Source organism: Azolla caroliniana, unplaced genomic scaffold, assembly GCF_043228905.1.
Source record: "Azolla caroliniana isolate FFs.n. ecotype wild unplaced genomic scaffold, voAzoCaro1.0.p SCAF_11, whole genome shotgun sequence".
In the NCBI taxonomy this organism is placed as follows: Eukaryota; Viridiplantae; Streptophyta; class Polypodiopsida; order Salviniales; family Salviniaceae; genus Azolla; species Azolla caroliniana.
The window spans coordinates 16,114,507-16,133,733 of NW_028230446.1; the positions used below are offsets into that span (position 1 = coordinate 16,114,507).

General features: G+C 36.7%; 3 protein-coding genes across 3 annotated transcripts; all 3 read right to left on the minus strand.

Annotated features, from left to right (window-relative positions):
• Nucleotides 1-827: 827 nt before the first annotated feature.
• LOC147858040 (high mobility group B protein 3-like) lies at nt 828-3,520 on the minus strand. Its single transcript, XM_087327081.1, has 9 exons — nt 3,325-3,520; nt 3,039-3,114; nt 2,793-2,921; nt 2,630-2,687; nt 1,806-1,850; nt 1,638-1,718; nt 1,414-1,482; nt 1,267-1,330; nt 828-1,156 (listed from the first exon to the last, which is right to left on the minus strand). The coding sequence occupies exons 2-8, from the start codon at nt 3,086-3,088 to the stop codon at nt 1,298-1,300; spliced, it is 465 nt and encodes a 154-aa protein (XP_087183207.1). The 5' UTR covers nt 3,089-3,114; nt 3,325-3,520; the 3' UTR covers nt 828-1,156; nt 1,267-1,297.
• Nucleotides 3,521-7,149: 3,629 nt separating this feature from the next.
• Nucleotides 7,150-8,245, minus strand: LOC147858041 (uncharacterized). The gene has a single exon (XM_087327984.1). It carries the CDS (start codon nt 8,205-8,207, stop codon nt 7,488-7,490), a length of 720 nt encoding a protein of 239 aa, XP_087184110.1. The 5' UTR covers nt 8,208-8,245; the 3' UTR covers nt 7,150-7,487.
• A 3,086-nt stretch (nt 8,246-11,331) lies between these two features.
• On the minus strand, nt 11,332-17,159 carry LOC147858042 (uncharacterized). Its single transcript, XM_087327642.1, has 5 exons — nt 16,382-17,159; nt 15,907-15,983; nt 13,815-15,662; nt 13,323-13,515; nt 11,332-12,647 (listed from the first exon to the last, which is right to left on the minus strand). The coding sequence occupies exons 1-5, from the start codon at nt 16,518-16,520 to the stop codon at nt 11,893-11,895; spliced, it is 3,012 nt and encodes a 1,003-aa protein (XP_087183768.1). The 5' UTR covers nt 16,521-17,159; the 3' UTR covers nt 11,332-11,892.
• Nucleotides 17,160-19,227: the final 2,068 nt, after the last annotated feature.

The following is a 19,227-nucleotide window of genomic DNA, read 5'->3' on the forward strand; positions in this document are numbered from 1 at the left end:
GCATTCCTTCCTATTGACACCCCAAAATGGCCCATTCCAACTTATAATTTCGTCAAATGAATGAGAGCAATGTACAAACAGATACATTAGAATTAGACGTTTACATCATGTGAGATACAGAAATATCTGGTCAATCAATGCAACTAAATTTAATAGTCCTCTCTGCCAAAAGGATTGAAGAAGTCTACAATGACGAATGTGACTTATAAGATTAGATGGAATAGCCAATTGAAAACGTTTTATGGAAAAGGAGACACTTTGCAGGTGAAAACAACTGTCATCTTACAAAAGAATGATTTTACAACCAAACGAAGTATACATCAAACAGACAACGCAAGTATCAGTAAAATAAATGGATTTTAATTGTATCTTGTATACATTCTCTGGCTTAATATCCACAGCAGCCAATTAACCACCACTCAAACGTTTTTTGTAGCCATCTATACATACCACAAGTTATAAAATTCTACTGCTCAGAGACCTATTGAAACATTGAAATTCGAGTGAACAGCAGTTGACCTTTGTTTAAGAGGCCTGGGTATGCTAATAGAAAATACCTTAAAAGAACAACACTCATCAATCTTGAAAAAGCTAATTATCTAATGGAAAGAAAATATATGAATAGAATATAGCTAAGTAACAGCATCAGCAATATGCAAGAACAGTTAGAAGCACAATTAGCCTCATTAACAAATCTTTCGAGTAGACAATGAAGGTTCCCAGCCCATAATACACATAACTTAGTTACTTCATATATGTGTAATGGTCAATCAATCAACATAGATCAAGACACTAATATCATATAAGATTGATTCAACACACTATAACACAAAGCAAGAATACTTGTTAAAGACATTCATTTCATTCATACTGAATGAACAGAAGAAAACGTTAACAAAAGCGAAGCAAGTAATAAAACTGTGGCAGAAACCAACTTCTTTCGTAACACAAAAAAACCATGTTTGTTTTGAACAGTAATACTGCTCCTATTTTACACAACACTTGAGTGATTTCACTATTCCTAGAATACTAATTTCTTGGTCCTCGTAGAGACTAGTATGAAAATTCAACCACATGATCAGAGCATCATCCGTGAAACAATCAACTGCTTGCAAATGCCCAGAAAGGCCATACAAAGAATTGCAGCATTCCACTCCTACAAGAAAACAAGCTACTTTTTTAACCCCGCAGCTATGGAAAAAAGTACAAATTTTAACAGCTTTTCAATCCATTTTCCAAAGCAATGACTGCCATCAACAGCAGTACCTCTTGTGCAGTAGCCAGAGAATGCATTCACTCATTCTTCATCATCATCTTCTTCTTCTTCATCCTACATAGGTGGCAGAAAACAAGTTATGCTGTGCATATAAATAAAATATGCTTCTGAAGTAAACAAATGTTCCATATCCACACCTCCTCATCATTGACTTCAGATTTGGATTTATCAGATTCTTCATCACCTGCATCAGTAGCTACTTGTTCCTGCACCAAAAACAATAAACAGCATTACTTCAAATGCCAAAAATGTGGAACCATTTGATGTAGAAAATGCATCCGCAACAAAGCAGAAGTCCTTAGTTTTATGCGGTAGTGCAAAAAAGAACATCAGTATAAGTGCTGGAGGCCGATCATTTTACCTGTTTAGTGTTGTAAGCTTTCATTGCTTTTTCATACTCTACTTTCCTTTTTGTTGCTTTGGCAATGTATGGAGCCTTTTCCTGCATTGAGAGGCATACACATAAATATTCAGAAAACTGGTATGCTGTACAAAACATAAATAAGCAAACAGAACAGCAGTTTTTTACCGCATCAGTCATTGACTTCCATTTGTCACCACCAGCCTTTCCAACCTGCAAGAAAACAGACAAAACATGTTGAGTGAGTAAATATAAAATACAATACTTGTAGCCGGTAGCTACATCTCTGCAAGTTGTTTTCAAATTACTGAATTCCAATCATGTCTTTTTATAATTTAATCCCCGAATTATCACGATTACTATCCATAAAAACACTTTTATTTATCTTATTTAATTAAAAAATTAAGCTTCTTTATGAAATTTATAAGTACATTTTGCTTAAAACATAATGTATATGTCTATTATATGCAATCACAAAAACGTGAACACTGGTGCTTGGATGATATTCACAGACTACAAAAAAACTGTACCTCGGATTGAAATGGCTAAAATTTTATATTTATTTATTTATTTTAAAGATTACTCCTATAATTCTCGTTATAAAGACATAACGATATATAGCTCGGTTTAATTTGTGCTCACTTTAAAATATAGCTATCATAAATATCTATTTCAATGCACTTCATGCAGAATGGAAGATCTAATGTATTTTAAAACCGTGATCAATTAATTACATTATAATTGGTCGTATGCTATGGATCGCCTGTAAGAAACTGTATAGTTCAATAGGTCTACAATAAGAATTAAAACTGTGTTATATTTACAATAGAGTTAAATAATTGATATATGTAAATATATACATATACATAAACATAAACATATATATATATATATATATATATATTTGTGATAACAAACCAAAACGCTAAACTTTACAACTAAACAATGCAGAAACAAGGTGCGTGCATGTTCAAAATAAAGCAGAAACTTACAACTGACACAGATTTATTGTTTGGGTGGCTCGCACCAAAGGTCTTGCGGAATTCTTCCCTGAGCAAAATAAACAGAAAATAAGGCTCAGACATAGGGAGAGGGAAGAAGCCTACAGAAAGACGAAGAAGAATTTACAAGAAATAGAAGAGGGAAGAAGCCTACAGAAAGACGAAGAAGGCGCTCGGTGCCCTTTTAGGCTTATTAGGATCCTTCTTGGCGTTACGTTCCTTTTTACTCTGTCTTTTCTTCGACTTTTCATCACTGGAAGCTTGTTTCTTTTTCTTCAGATTACTGCAGTTAATTAGGGGAGTCAAATTTGAGAAGTGAGAGAGAGAGAGACAGACAGCAGATTTAGAACCAAAACAAACGAAGAAAATCGAGAATTTTGAAAGTCGATATGGAACTTACGTTTCCTCTCCCTTCTTGGAGAGGGCAGCCTTAGCGTTTGTCCCCTTCATGACAAAGAAACGTACTTGGAAGGGAGCTGAAACAGAAGGAAAACGTTAACAGAAAAAGAGAAGAAAGGAAAGGAAAGGAAATAGAAGGAGAAAGCGAGGAAATTGATGAGGTTAAAAAGATTACGAAAATATCCAAAAAAAGGAACGGAAAGGAGAGATGGCGTCGTGGATATGAAAGAAAGGAAAACACAAGGTAACTAGAGAGAGAGAGAGAGAGAGAGAGAGAGAGAGCTTACTGAGTAAAATACGACGAAGGAAGCCGACTACAGAACGATGGCTGCAGAAACGTGGTGGAGCTTGTGCAGAAACGAGGGGGTACCTTCGACGGTTTGAGAGGGAGAGAGACAGAAAAACAGACAGACACAGAAGGAAAGAAAAGGAAAGGAAAGGAAAGGAAAGGGGAAGGAAGAGAAAGAAGAGTTAAGAATAGAAGTAGCAGCAGGCTGCAGCATCAGCAGTAAATAGAATAAGAATAAAAGCTTTTGTAAAACGTCTCTCCGGAAGAGAGAGATATATGGTTTCACACGTCTTTTTTGTCCGCCCAATCGCTCCCTCTCCGCCTCTCGCTTCTGTGTGTGTTGTTTCTCTTCTTTCCCTTTTTTTTGTGTTTCTTTTTTACTTGCATTATATGTACATACATGCTGTGATTGCTTTTTGATTTCTTCTTCTTTCGATTTCGAGCGGGAACACACGAAGTGTCTTTTTTTTCAAACAAACCCACTGTGCCTTTGGGCTCCCAATTTCTTATTTTCTGAACACACCCAACGTCCCCCCCCCCCCCCCCACGTGAGCAAAGCGATCTAATCTTACCTCGGGACACGCTCCGATTGAAGGTCCCACGAAAGGGGAAATGGGAGGGGCCGAGGGTGGCTTCATATTACACTAAGAGCACTCCACTTCCTTCATACCTAAACACATCACACCAACTTCCTTCTCGATGCGGCAGTGCCTCGTCCCACGTCAAAGTGAATATGAGTCGTAAGTCACATTGGGACGCAATGGTGCGAATTGTGTGCAAACATGCGATGGGCTCTTACCTAGCATGCACAGGTACATCTGTCGTGGCCCATTCTGTAGTTTGGTGCAACACATGCAATAGCGTGCTTGGTGCATGAGCCTTCATAGTTTGTGATACTTTTTGTTGGGGAGTTTATTGAGGCATATGAAGCAAGTGAAGTGCGTCCCATTTTCCCAACCATTTATGCTTTTATATTGCCCCCCTCCAAACTTCAAATATATTGTGCGTGTTTTGAGCTTTTGTATGACCTTGTCTAAGTAAATGCCAAATTGCAAGTGTGACACAACAAAGCTTGTGACCACAATTGCCACTCGGATTAATTGAGCCCCCTAAACTAGTAATGTCCACCTAATAGAGGATCACAAAAAGGAAGAGTTTATTAGTTGTTGTGCACATGCTCACGCAAACTATCCCACTACAAAGATATGAAGAAATTAGTTTGAAGATGGAATACATTAGGTTCTTCATCAAAGGAGTTTCTATATTTCTACACCTTAGAATTTGCTTTCCCACTTTGTTAATCCAAACATACCCCCAATCGCTTCTCTCGTAGTCACAATGTGCACTTGCACTAGCAATTTTCATTTGTAAATTTCTCAAACATTGAGATCCTAAATTCCACTCTAGTCCCATTAGTCACGTTTAATGTTTGATGATGATAATAAAAGCTATCTAACTACCGACCTACTTGTCTAGCTCAAACCTACACATGAAGGTATAGGCTGATTTGTTTGAGAGTGGTAATCTAAGTAAACTTTGAGACAATTGTCTTGCTTGTTTCTTGTGAAGAGTCTAATCCAATACATTTGTTGTTATCTTAGATAATATTGTCTTTATAAATAGGGAAAGACAATGCATGAAATACATAAAAAACATTATGATCTATGCAAAAAGGTTATTGTTTTTTTTATGAAGGAACTTTCATTTCTATGAAAAAGTAAATACACGAAGTTTAGGATATACGATCACAGTAATTTCAAGGAAATGACCATGGAAGTAGAAGTTAAAAAGCTGACCATGGGATTTATAAATGTATGTTCATATTTTTTAAACTTATTTCTTGTCTTTAATGTCATGGCAAATAAAGAGCTATGTAAACTTCATTGGTGCTATCATCTCTCTAAAAATATATGCATATATGGAAATCCTAGGAAAATGGACACAGTGGATGGCCCTAGTCTCCCCTAGAGTTAAACATGGATAACTTTACTCTTAACACTTGAACCTTATAGGGGGCAACACACAACCAGTACAATTATTGCTAGTTTCATTGGGTGTTGATGTCTATAGGGAACTCATAATGTGGTTTAGATAATGAATTGAAACAAGGCTTGAAATAAACATAAGTGCCAACAAGATTTTTATTAGCAACACCTAGTTTACATTTGCATAGATATAAAGCTTCACCTTTCTTGTAGACTTGTGAAATATGCAATAACTGGTACCTTCAAAAGGCTTGTAGGATCGTTGTATTCTCTTAACGTATGTCACCTCTCCTCATAAATTCTTAAATTTAAGTAGCATACAATTATGAACAATAATTAGAATGCATGCTAAAGCACAAAACCAGATAATAAAATATCACAATAAAATGTCGTTAATATAGAGAGAGAGCGATAGAGTGGAAGAGAGACATAATGTTTCAAATCAAGACAAATGCTAAATAAGAAGAGGTAAAAAAACTTGCAAGCTCCAAGATATTAAAGAATGCCAAGGAATTATAATCTTGCTAGTTTTTTTACCCATATTATAAATAAAGGTTTTGCTTTTTTATTGTTTATTCAAACTATAAATGAAGGTTTTGCTTTTTGGCAATATTGTTTTTTCAGTAGCATTGCTTTCACTATACCCTTCGAGGAAGATATTTATGTTGCTCATGAGACCTATCAGATTTGAATGTCCTACAACAAAATAACGAGAACCACAAAAGCTGGCTAAAACTAAGAAGCTATAACTGCACTATTTTCACAGACAAGATTTTACTCTTCCTATTTCGAACCTCAAGGAAATGATTCCCCATCACGCAATCCTCGAAGCTCCCTAAATTAGAACCAAACAAAGGGACCCAAGAAAAATTCTCAAAGTCTTAGAGTGAAGGTATCACAATGTGATCCCACCTTCTCATTCACATGTGATATTTGAAAACTCCTCAATTACCACCCTCAAAAAGAATTACTGAGATCAGTTTATTAATTTGGAACTTTTCATGAAGATTGAGTCTCCATGTGATGATCACATATACAAGATGTAATCCATGTCACATTTTTCTTGATCTATTATAACCCAAAATGATAATATTTATTAATCGCAGTGAAAAAACTCACTTACAATAAAGCTTTCATAAAAACAAGCTCAAATCGTGACTGGAATGAAAATAAAAACTGACTTGAAAATTGCAGTAGAAATTATTGCATAAATGGTCATGTATAATACCTCAGGTTAAAATCACAGAAAAATTCCACAAAAATAACTGCTTGTACAATTTAGCCTTGTGCGTAAGGTAATCATTTGGAAGTAACAAGAATTTGATGGGTTCTTGAATGCAAATTTCAAGAAATATACCCTATTCTGTGAGAAGAAATTTTAACTAGTTTCAGATTTGTGGTTTGCACTTCTCGTAAAAAATAAGAGTTCGAAACATAAAAGAATGCCAAAAAAAAATCCACCTTTCCAAATGCATAGAGCAATTGATTTCATGTTCAATTGATTCTGTATGCAAGAAAAACAACTAGGTATCAGGGATATTGACCATAAAACTTCTGTTCAGAATACTAGTGTTGTATTCTGACAATGATTCCTAAGCAGGGATCAAATTCTTGTAGTAATCTAGTTGAATCATAAGCAAAGGTAATATTCTGAATAATGATCAAATTCTTGTGGCAATTCTAGTCGAGATTCGAACCAGACGCAAAGATAATTCCTCCAAATAAAGACCAATTTCTTATTCTGATTTCGCGGAACCAGAAGCAAAGATAGTATCTGGGTAAAGATCAAACTTGTATAAGGATATAGTTGAGCCCAAAACAAAGATAATCTCCGAAAAGATAATGAACTGTCGTAAATTAGAGGAAACCAGATGCGAAAATAATCACCGAAGAAATACCAAATTCATGATGTAAATTAGCTGAACCGTCAGCAAAATGATCTCTCTACCAACATAACAAAAAACAAGAGAGGTTATACTAGATTAGTGCATCTCCATAAGCAGTTGATTATGACAGTGGCAGTATATTCATAGAAGCTCTCATACATTCTTCATAATCATCGGCTATATATCTATCAATTATCCCTTCCTTCTTCTTTCATCAGAATAAGAGTTATCTTATCACATCTATTCACGATAGAAAAATAACTCTTAAGATATGTGACTTCAAATACTGATTATTCGCTATCATCATCATCACTTCCTTCAGGAAAATCATAATGAACAGGTTGACTTGATCTCCTTCGGGTTCGATCAGAAATAACATTAGAAAGATCTAACTCTTCTTCATCATCATCAGAAGCATCACCTTTGGAAACTTTTCTTCCTCCTTCATCTTCATCAGAACTTTCTTCACTACTATCTCGATGTTTTTTCTTTGTCTTAACCTTCTGTAAAGGTAGTGTTTTTTCCTTCAATAGAGATCTAGAGTTCTCTACTGGCTTTCCTTTCAAACCAGAGCTACTACTAGTATCCTTCACAGATAATCCACCTTTTGCAGATGTACCTTTTGAAGAAATCTTCTTTCTCTTCAAAGCATCAGAATCAGAATCAGAATCAGAATCTTCATCGCTATCCTCATCCTCATCATCAGAATCGTCCTCGGAATCATACTTGTCTACTCGTTTCTTCGTCTTTGCGCCTGGTGTCGCCTTCTTCTTCTTGACAGGAGAATCCTTGCTTTTCTTTAGCAGGGGAGAAAGCAAAGAAGGCTTAGAATGAGGCTTACCCGAGATAGAGCTAGTGCTTTTGCTGCTGTGGTGGTTCTTAGCGACGGCGGAAGAAGCAGGGGAAGAAGAAGACTTGATTTGCTTGTTGTTGCGTCGAGCATTCGCGCTCTCGGTCTCTGCTTTACGCTTAGCGACCAGGGCTTCGAGCGTCTTTCTTCTGTCCGCCATAGCTATATAATAACCTCTCACTGTCTGTGTCTGTGTCTGTGTCTGTATCTGTGTCTCTCTCTCTCCCAAAAGCTCTCAGAGTATTTCAACCTAAACTCATCACCCACACACACACACACACACACCTATCCATCACACACACATACACATACAAACTTAAGAATGAAGAGGTAACTATGTAACACTCGGGTTCGTCCGCATGCCACAACATACAAATACGCTCCCGTCTCATACATTCCCGTCCTCACACACGTGCACTCAACCCAAACCAGCCATCTCGACCTCGAGACTCGGGCTCCCCGCTTCATCCCGACCACTCAGGTCAGACTCGTCTCTCCTACTGCGAGTCTAAGTCCTTTCTTATCATCCACTTACACACCTCAACTCGATGATCACTTTTGCTGTCACATCAACAATTATGCCCAATTGGTTTCACTCGCACACAACATCATTCCAAAGAATGTGCATTAATCTCGACACCTTCAGTCTCGACATACAAGTCAACATTATATTTTGTTGCATGTTTCCTAAATCCTCCTATAGTGACATAGTCAATCCATCTCTATGCTACATGTCCCTTGATGCATTCCAAAGAACGCGCATTAATCTCGACACCTTCAGTCTCGACATAGAAGTCAACATTACATTTTGTTGCATGTTTCGTAAATCCTCCTATACTGACATAGTCAATCCATCTCTGTGCTACATGTCCCTTGATGCCTTCTTTAACCCCATACAAAGCTTTCCATGACCTTAAAACCTTTTTCTATTTGAATTGGGGTAGTTCAAAGCCCAACGAATGTTACTTGATCACATCTCTTGAGAGGATCCAATTAGAAAGGCAAACTTCATAAATGTACCGCGTAATCTTTTTGAGCTATGGATTTTTTCTAGGGAAAAGTACCAGGATACCCCTGGAAGTTCGTCTATTTTCCAAAATGCCCTTGGAAGTTCCAAATTTACCAAACTACCCCTATGTCCAAAAAATTACACTATATAAAGTAATTATACACTCAAATCTTTGGCAAATAGGGCTAGTTCAGGTCCATTTCTTCCATCTTTGGTAAATAGGGCTTGTAGATTTGAGTGTATAATTACTTTATAAAGTGTAATTTTTTGGACGTAGGGGTAGTTTGGTAAATTTGGAACTTTTAGGAGCATTATGGTAAATAGACAAATTCCCAGGGGTATCCTGGTACTTTTCCCTTTTTTCTATTATGGGGATTTTTACTATGTGATTGGGGATGAAGAGGCTTGGTCCTTTCCTTCTTCTTCTTCTTCCTCCTCCTCCTCTTGAACTACATGTTTTGGATGGAGATTTTTACCTTGATGGATGAAGAAGACTAGCTTTGGTGCTAGAGATTGTCTTCAAGGTCAAGGGATTGGAGGTTACAAAGTATCATCAAGGCATATATGCCCCTTGGCCTTCAATCTCATCAAATTTGTTCACTGATTCTAATCACTCTAAAGCAAATTTTGTTGTAATAAAGGAGTTTATGACCATCGTCCCAATCTACCTTGTTTTTCCTTGTATTGGATTAATCTATTCAATTTATATATCTAATGTGGGCTTGAATCAATACTAAGGAGTTCCATTTTTTTTTTCCTATTGATGACTCATCGTATAACTTCCATATGATGCTTCAAATCTCCCTCAAATTCTACATCTTTTTGTTAGCCAAATCATAGAGTTTGACTCTAAATTGTACCACAAAAAATGCATTTCAGGTTGTTGGCATCTAACTTTGATCTAGAGTCTGTCAAGCACATGCATAACGAAGCTTAGGCCTACCATAGACTCATCTCCCCATCCTTGAAGTAAAACTTCAATTGTGGATGTAAACTACGATCTTTCACAACCTCAACCAAATAGGAGTCATGCACTCATACTCCTTGGTGCATATTACTTGCAAGGCATTGGATAATGTTATCGTTTTGAGATTCTATTACCCATTTATTGTAGAGTATGTTAGTCATAAACTACCCATGAATCCATTCTAACACTATATACTGCCCAAAATCTTCTCTTCCAAATTTGATGAAGAACAAATGCAAAGCTTATGTAACCCTAATACCACATTAAAACTTCCATATAAGAGAGGTACAATGGAGAAAGACAAATGTTATATTAATTGTACAACATTGAAGGACAACTAGACGAGAGGGATTATACAACAAGAACTTTATGCTCATGTACTACCAAAAGAGATTATGCCAATAAAGTTATTCCATGATAAAGCATAGCCATCCTGCTTGGCCCCTTTTTCCCACATAGCCTTAGGGCTTAGGGCAATGAGTGCTTTCTCATGTATATCCACTTACATCCAATAGACAAGTCTCTATGCTCATACAAACGTTCGAGGCTTTAAATGTGTCCTCAAAAGTTTTGGCGTCTAACATGAGGGCATCATTGTAGCTAAATATTTGTAATATTGAGGAACTCATCTACCATGCACCATAAAAAATGAGCAATGCTCTATGATAACCATTCATCCATCTTGATACATAGCACGTTTGCCTTCTTTTCACGTGTTCTTTCCTACAAGCAACTTGTACATGGATGAGGTTTCATCTAGGTCACCACACTTATGACCAATGAATGCTTTCTTCGCTGCCATGCTAGAGAAAATTGAGCAACAATGCACCACCTCTCGTGCTTGCACTATTCCCTACACATTTTGTCAAGGTTTTGTAATTTCAAATCTCCCCTCATTTGTAGCTAAAATATTTTGCATCACAAACTTGGGCAGAGCTGTGATTTTAGGCAAGCAAACTACAAAATTTTAGAGAGGGGTAAAAACCTAATTACTTAAGGTTACATTATCATGAAATGTCTCATTACATTCTTTTTACCATGGATGGATATGATATTTTCAAAAGAAAATGTGGGTGTGTGGGATGGGATTTCCATTAGATCAAACTATAGCTTGTATATTAACTAGATATAATAATATTCCTTTGAATTTGGACCTCATTCTGTAAGTGAAACAAATTTATGGAAATATATCTAGAATTCCCATACAATGAACTCTAGCTGCCAAAAAGGTGGCACTCTTCAAAGATTGAGGTTTAGCCTCTGCAACATTTGATGCATTAAAACCATTGGCAATATTTTATATGGATGTTATATGGTGCAATATCTCTAAAAATGAGTTATTACAACTGAGGTGGTATCAATCAAATAATAACAAAGATCAATAGAGATCTTTGGTAAGCTTGATGTGCCGAACATTTGCTGTTGAATATTAAGCTAAGCTACCAAGCATTGCCGAGAAAGGATGAAAGTTTGATCCAAATCTTTATCCAATATGTTCTTAGCCTAGAAGTCCAATGATCACTTCATTATGATTAAAATTAGTAGGGACCATCTGTTGCATTCGGAATTCTTCCTTCGCAACAATAATGAGTTTTAAAAAAAAGCATCACTATCTCCTAGATCAAATCATCGACCGGCAATATTGTTCTCCACTTTCAATCTTTCTTTATGCATTCTGCTTGTACAAGGTAGAGGGTTAGTTATTGAATTGCAATTTCCTCTAGAATCTCCCCATTTTGATTATACAAAGAAGAAAGCAACAATCTATGGCATCCCACAGAAAAAGCATGTCTCGAGGTGTCAAAATCATGGCTCTTGCTCTCCACTTCCAATCTTCTTCAGTTTTGCTGATATAAATGACAAAAGGTATTATGTTCCACATTCCATGCTTTGGTATAATGTTGGCAGAGACCCTAAACAATGCAAGGTCTCTAGCATCAAATCATCAAAGATGGCTGTTTCCATTTCGAACATAAGTGCTTCAAGTTCTAGATCGTAATCTAGCCATCTATCTCTGACTGAGAGATCCTTTGCTACAAGATTCCCCAAAGTATCTTGTGCATTTGACAATGAGCTATATATTTGACAAACACCAGCCCATACTCTTTCCACAAGAAGCTTTCCAGAAGGCATCACAAATGTTGGTTCAAATTGGGCTTTCCACCATTGATGATTGTCAGAGTCTGGTCCTAAAGTTTTGAGTAAGACTTCATTAACAATGTTAAAAAGGATGTGTTGAGTATGATACGGCAATAAGTTTGCCTTTCTAATAAATCTTGAATTCATCCTATAGTTATCTTCCATCCTTTCAAAGACGCTATATGCTATAGGTGGATTCGGTGCATGCCATCCCAATGGTATAGCATTATCAGCACCAAATCCAGCTGCCACAAGTAAATCTCTCACATAAAGTAGCTCTTGTTCTTTTCCTTGGGGACATTGTATACCATCTATCAGCATGTCAACATTCTCTATATGGTCTGCTTCTGTGATCTCAAGATGAAAGCTATTTACTATGGATTTATCCTCATCTGTGGAACGTGAGTCATCATCTTGACATGTGTCTGGATTTGATGACGTCTCATTGTCAATAAACTTGGAAAGTTGAAGACGCGATCTCAACTCTGCAGTACATCATATGTGCAACTATTATGAATTAGAGCTCTCTCCCTCACTCTTTTCCCGAAGAAACAATAGTGTAAAGAAACATGGCTTAAGGAACTGTCTAGACCCAATTAGTGGTATATGACTTGACATAGATTCCTTTTCTAAAGAAGGAATCTTAATTAAAGTTTTGAATATAAGAAGAGAAAAAGCTCAAACAAAAATCATATACTAACCACAAAATACTTTATCTACATTCAAGTTCACTAAGATGAATTCTATGCATACAATTCAAAATCCTCTCAAACTTGAAACAAAAAAAAACATTTTAAAGAGCTAGAAAGAGGACAAAGTTGATAACAGAATTATCCCTATGATGAATAGTTAGGCTTACTATTAAATGTATGCATAAGCGGTCGAGTCACCAAGTGAGGGGGACGAATGAAAAATATTTAAAAACTGGAAATGTATGTAAGGATGAATCTAAATATACACTAGATGATAATCTCATCTCAAAAACCATCGATTTTATGCTCGGTTTTGTATTTTGCTTCTCTGCACAGTGGATAATGATTTGCATAGTCAACCATGATGAACTCTAGTACTCGAAAAAGACTTTCCAAAAACATATGTGCAAGCAGTGAGCTAATCTCATATAGAATGTACCAAGTTTGTCATGAGTTTAACGCCTTTACCATGCAATCTGGATCTTATATCTGCAAAGTGCATTAAGTTTGGCGATTCTTCATGGGAAGGGACATCCAAGACTGATACTGGACTCGGTTGTTCACACACATCTTTGTTGAGCTTCAAATTTGTGACTGTCGTTCCATCACTACTCAGCTTCATTCTTCCCCTTGGGCTTGTTGAAGGACTACGCATCATAGCCTGAAAATGGTTATAAATTAAAAAAAACTTACAGTTCAGCAGAGTTTCTTTACTCCATTTAGAGGACATTAGATGTATATTTCACTAACAAAACTCCAACTATGGATATTTACAGGAGTTCCCCTTAAGATTTCAAAAATGATCAGAATATCACTATGTAGTATTAAATTGTGTACTCAAAAGGGGAATTCCAGTGGCTGTTGAAAACTTGGGAGTGTTTTGACGTTTCTTCCTTTCTTTTATCCCATTAAGTATATTTATTACATGTATAATTCACCAACATAATTAAAAATGCTCACTTCAGAATCCTCTATTGTCTCTGTAGATTGTCTATCTTGAGCTCCTGCTGGTGTGAGATTTTCATACATACTTGAACTTCCAGCAGCTAATGACTCCATTCCAGATCTACGGTTCAGAGACTTAAGAGAAGACTCCAGAGATAGAGAAATGTCCGTTGAGGATGCGGAGTCACTCTCAAGTACTGGCCCTGCATCATCTATCTGACATTGATCCTTTTCAATCTCCATAAAACCATGCCTACTAGACTCCCATATAGCAATATCCTCCTCAACAAGTTTGCTTTTACCTTTGTGCATCCTACCTTTAGAATATTTAGTTCTTGAACTCAAATCATTTCTCCCAGAGATTTCCTCTTCTTTTTCACCATGAAGTGAAAAGGATCGTCTAAGAAACCTCCTATACATACCATCATCAAGTTGTCCTTCACTGGCCCCTGAATAACTACTTGAATCTATATCAATATCCATATTTGGTGGCATGTTCCTACACCTCTGCCTTAGGTAGTTTTCATCCACACTATGCCTACGTGAATTATTAGAATTTTTTTCAAGATAACTGTTTTCTATTAGTGCATTCTCAAGGATTCTGACCGATATGCTTGATCTTTCACTATCGATTTCTTTTTCTGCACGTGTAATATCAATGTTTGGGAACTTTTGGCTTGAGAAGCTCTTGTTTCTGTACTCCCTTCCTGAAGAAACATAACCTTGCCCGTGGATACAACTAGAGTCATTGTAGTGATGCTTTCTACTCAAATTAACCTTGTTATCTATAAGGTCTTTGGTAACACTATCCCTCACTCTATTTGCAATCTCCCAAGCAATCTCTCTTGGGAGTTTTGGCAGTTTGTGATGATGATAATGAGGCTCCACTGAATAATATCTTTGTTCATCATCTTGTTCAAGAAGCCTTTCTTTAAGGTCATGGAGAACACCCACACTATTCTCTTTCATGATTTCCATTGCTTTCAAAAATTCCTTCGAAGAACTAGGGTTTTCCTGAGAGACAGATTTCGTGTTTCGAACCCTGGTGGATCCTGGCTTGAGAACTACTATTCTGGTAGGAGTTTGTTGATTGTATTCAGAAATATGGTTTTCAGCAGTGTTTTGAATGTTGGTTTTAGCATGATCAGTGATTGGGAAAGATTGCTTATGTTGATTTTCAGTAAAAAATGATGCCGAAGAGAAAGCCGATGAGTTCCTCGCATTACTTTTGAAACTGAAAGATTGAGACTTGGCATGCTTCTTTCTGGACATTTTTGTGAAGGTCCCCACATTTTCATATACTGCATTATCTTCATTACTATGTACATGTAGATTCCGTTCAACTGAGGAAGAAGGGCTCCTTTCAAGGAACTTTACAAAAGAGTTGGTTTCACACAGCTTTGCAGCCAGTTGTGAATCCAGATCATCCAAAGCTTGCATTTGTACAGAATTTTCCAGTTCCCAGACTTTCGAAGTATAAAGTTCTTCATGTTCATTTGGACCTCTTTCTGTGTCTAAGCATATCGTGTGCCCTCCCTCATTGAGCCTTTGGGCAAGAGAGATCTTGGAAAAACTCCGATTATGTGGGGATACAACATTGTTCATATTTTCCGGAAAACAATACACGCCTCTTTTAGTGTTTGGGAGCTCTTCCGATGGTTGCTTTGGTACAAACTTTCCCCCTTTCTCCATCTTGTGCTTATTTTTTATGTCATTTGGTATTGCATCTATTCCCATCAATCTTGCCACTACGTTTGGAGCTCTGTTCTTGAATGCACTGGGTTCCTTAGAGAGCTCTTCAGCTATTAGAGCTTTGATTGGAGCCTCATTAGGCCGCTTGGAAAAGGATGGACTATTCCCATTCTGCAGTCCAATGCCACATCTTAACATGATTCGGGAAAACAAAACAATGAAGAAAATGTAGCACATATATAGTGCATGTATGTATATATGCACACATGCATGAACGCATGTGTTCATGCAGCTGTGTATGCATGTATGTATATGCAGACATGTTTATATGCATGTACCCACATGCACATATACAGAGTCTGTGTAAAGATGTATGTATGTATGTATATGTCAGGTTAAGATAAGAGAAACTTGCATGAACTTCTCGTCTACTGCTGATTTTGGCTTTCTCTGCCATGCCATCATCTGACGATTTGTTCGAAGTGTCCAATCCTGCATGTCCATACATTCTTCTTTGAAGTAAGTTTATTGCTTAAGATATTCCAAGTAATAGATGAGAGTTCATTCGAGTCCATGGTAGTATTTGTGTTCTAATGGTTCTAGAGAAAATAGATGCGTAGATGGGTAAATAGTGATTACTGATTTTTCCTAGCAAACTTATGGTTAACTAATAATGAACTCAGCTGAAAACAGAAATCATTGCTGTGGCGGTGAAAACATGTTAGGTAAAACTAATCAATTTATGCATGCCATCTTATAATCCAGAGAGTGTATATCACAATGACACTATTACAACCAAAGCACGTATTCTAGGGGGTTAGCATGCTTATGAAGGTGAAAGATACAGAAAAACAAAAATAAATCATAACACAACAAAAACGGTTTGTTACCTTCTGATCCATACTTGTTGTTAGTTAAAAGCTTCCTTCCAGCTAAAGCTTGATTGAAGTCAAACAGATGAACAAAGCCCCCCATACACCCTGTCATGTTTGATCTCCTTCTAGATATATTCGATGGTCTACTTGCCATTACCTTGTCAAGAGATAATAGAATTTTTACTTTCACAAAAATTCAGATAAATGTGTGATGACGATTATGCACAAATCTTCTTCTTGTGGTGTGTTCTTGGTCTTGTAGAAATGGGTCCAATTCCCTTTTTAAAGAACCAAAGTCTTCATATTAGCTCAGCTTCTTTCAATATTTTGCTTAGTGGGTTCTACAGGGAACCCCCCCAAACTTTTCTCACTGTGGGTGCTTAAAGAGAAGACCTTAATTCGAACCGAAACTCAATACATTTGCTCTGTTTTTTGAAGAAGAACAGCTATATGCATTGGGGCACCTCCAAAAGGCACTTCTTTGATGAAGAAGAATGGCAATAGTAATAATCGAGAAAAAGAAAGCAAAAAAAAGCAGAGGAGAACAAAAAGGCCGTGACAGAGGGGGGCCTTCAAAATTGTGTGGACTCTGTGTGTGTGTGTGTGTGTGTGTGTGTGTGTGTGTTTTCTTTTTGTCACTCTCCCTGTAGGAGAAAAGAGAGCAGAGAGGAAGGAATCGAGAGAGATTTGCCCATCTTTCCTTGCATTAATTTTGGCCAAAATTTTCCCTCCCCTTTTTCAAGCCCCCATCACCATGATCATCATCATGATCACCATGTTTTCTTTCAATCATGAACATGGAAAAGCCATGTACAGAAAGAAGCAGAACATGCATGTACATATATGTACATATTGATTGATCATTGGCCCATGCTTCTAAATCCATCCCCGCCCCGATTCAAACTCCGAGGATGACTAACACTAAGTATCGTGGCTCGAGACTACTAACATCACCTCGACCCTTAAGTAGCTTCTTAGCAGTAATCGGATAATACAACTAGTCGATATCAACAAAGCCTATAGTTCAAGAATTCCATGAGCAATTCAGTGTGTTTTTTGTCCACTCATCAATTTGTCGACCTTTGGCCTATTGGTTCTCGAGTCAATAAGCTCATAACACGTTCGATGTATAGAAAAACATAAAGAGAAGCCACACCTTTGTCTGGCATAAGCATGATGGCATCTACGGATATTTGTTTGTTGTACACTTCCCGATTATCATTTTTCTACAGAGGTTTTCATTTGAAAACATGTTTCACCTCTCGACTCATCGATCGTGTGGATTTTTTTAAAAGAGTTCATAGTGTCCATATGCCAAACTTTGATTGCACCGTTTTCAAGAATATATATGTGTGACTTGACAATCCTAATCAAAACTTGTGCCTTTCTATTGTTTTTATTATTTAAAATGATGATATGTGTGAAAGTGTAGGTTGATGGCGCAATAGATCGACATGCTCACTAATCTTAGAGGGAAAATTGGAACCGCACGATGTGAGAAGATTACATAAAGTTGTTAATGTACAATGGGTGAGTGAGTAATTTGAGCCTAGGATTTTTATTCATACTCGCTTGTAGTAGTTTATTTAACATTGATAAATCCTTTTGTATCCCCTTTTCCAATCCCAAATACTGTGGAAAACTAAGATCCACACTTGGTGTCACACTCCGACCTATATTATCACTATTTAAGTTGAGAAAAAGTCTAATCCCTACCAAGTGAAGAAAAAAGGTATGATGTGATTTTTTCTACAACATCACAAGCCCAACTTCTCACTAAATACCAATGTATCATGTGATATTTTTGCCTCTTTTAAGGCGGAAAAGTTTAAACCATGCCATTTGTTTTCCACTAAAAAGCAAGGTAAATATAACATGATATGTTGCTACTTAATATGAAATCGAGTTTGTGATGTCGTAGAAAACAAGCAATCTACATGTATTTTAGTCTCTCTTCTAATGAAGTCAAAGGTTACTCTGTCATGGTCTCTATAAGTCATGCTTATAGAAAGAGAATAAAAATAACTAGGGATAATCCATAGTAAGAAACATTTTATCAACCATATGATTCTCCTTGCTTTCCTAATGTAGCTATTGCATTTCACATTTTTCAAGAAAGGAAATGTTAAAGTTGAAAAAGGGAAGGTGTCTCTTATATGATCTTTCACACACAGTTGGCATGTTTGCATTTACTGTCATAAGTAGTTGTACACCAAACATGTGTAGTAATGTTTGTTTGAAGGTAACCATCTACATAAATAACAACTAATTTCCTCACAACATGTCTCCGTTGCCCATGACTCAAATCCACAGTTGCACATGCATGGACATTGTTGGATGATATATAGCCCATAAATGAGGTTTCCTAATCATCACAAAGTTATATTAGTCACGCAAGAGTTGCAAAATTTCCTATGCAAGCATATATGAATTCTATCTTCCTCATAATATGTTATTCGACTTGACAAATGCAAGGCCATCAAGTATTTGCTTTAATCGGTGCATATACTTCTGTTATGTATGACATTTTTATAGGATTATCAACATAATTTATTGTCTTTTGATGTAATTCAACTCATCACGATTCACAACAACTTTATCATCATGATTGAGATTCCATCAAAAACATTGTCAAACGTAACTTTTTTTTGCATTTTCTATCAATGAATTTTGATCGGGCCTGTGGTTTTTGGTCACAAATTTAGAGTCTATGATGTCTTAAAGTGACAACAAGAATATAGCTCAATATGTCAATGTGTTGATTAGAGTGATCGTATCTCTACAAGCCCTCGTGGATAGTTGTCAAAGGAATTTTACATTTACATACTCATTTACTAGTACATGGGAATACGAGGGAAATG

What these genes read in the sequence shown, in the direction of transcription:
- LOC147858040 (XM_087327081.1), bottom strand. Translation starts at nt 3,088, where the DNA reads ATGAAGGGGACAAACGCTAAGGCTGCCCTCTCCAAGAAGGGAGAGGAA. An exon ending in GGAAGTCAATGACTGATGCG is followed by an intron (nt 1,719 to 1,805) that starts GTAAAAAACTGC and finishes CTCTCAATGCAG; the next exon opens with GAAAAGGCTCCATACATTGC. An exon ending in AAGCTTACAACACTAAACAG is followed by an intron (nt 1,483 to 1,637) that starts GTAAAATGATCG and finishes TTTTTGGTGCAG; the next exon opens with GAACAAGTAGCTACTGATGC.
- LOC147858041 (XM_087327984.1), bottom strand. Translation starts at nt 8,207, where the DNA reads ATGGCGGACAGAAGAAAGACGCTCGAAGCCCTGGTCGCTAAGCGTAAA.
- LOC147858042 (XM_087327642.1), bottom strand. Translation starts at nt 16,520, where the DNA reads ATGGCAAGTAGACCATCGAATATATCTAGAAGGAGATCAAACATGACA. An exon ending in CAACAAGTATGGATCAGAAG is followed by an intron (nt 15,984 to 16,381) that starts GTAACAAACCGT and finishes ATGGACATGCAG; the next exon opens with GATTGGACACTTCGAACAAA. An exon ending in AGACAATAGAGGATTCTGAA is followed by an intron (nt 13,516 to 13,814) that starts GTGAGCATTTTT and finishes AACCATTTTCAG; the next exon opens with GCTATGATGCGTAGTCCTTC.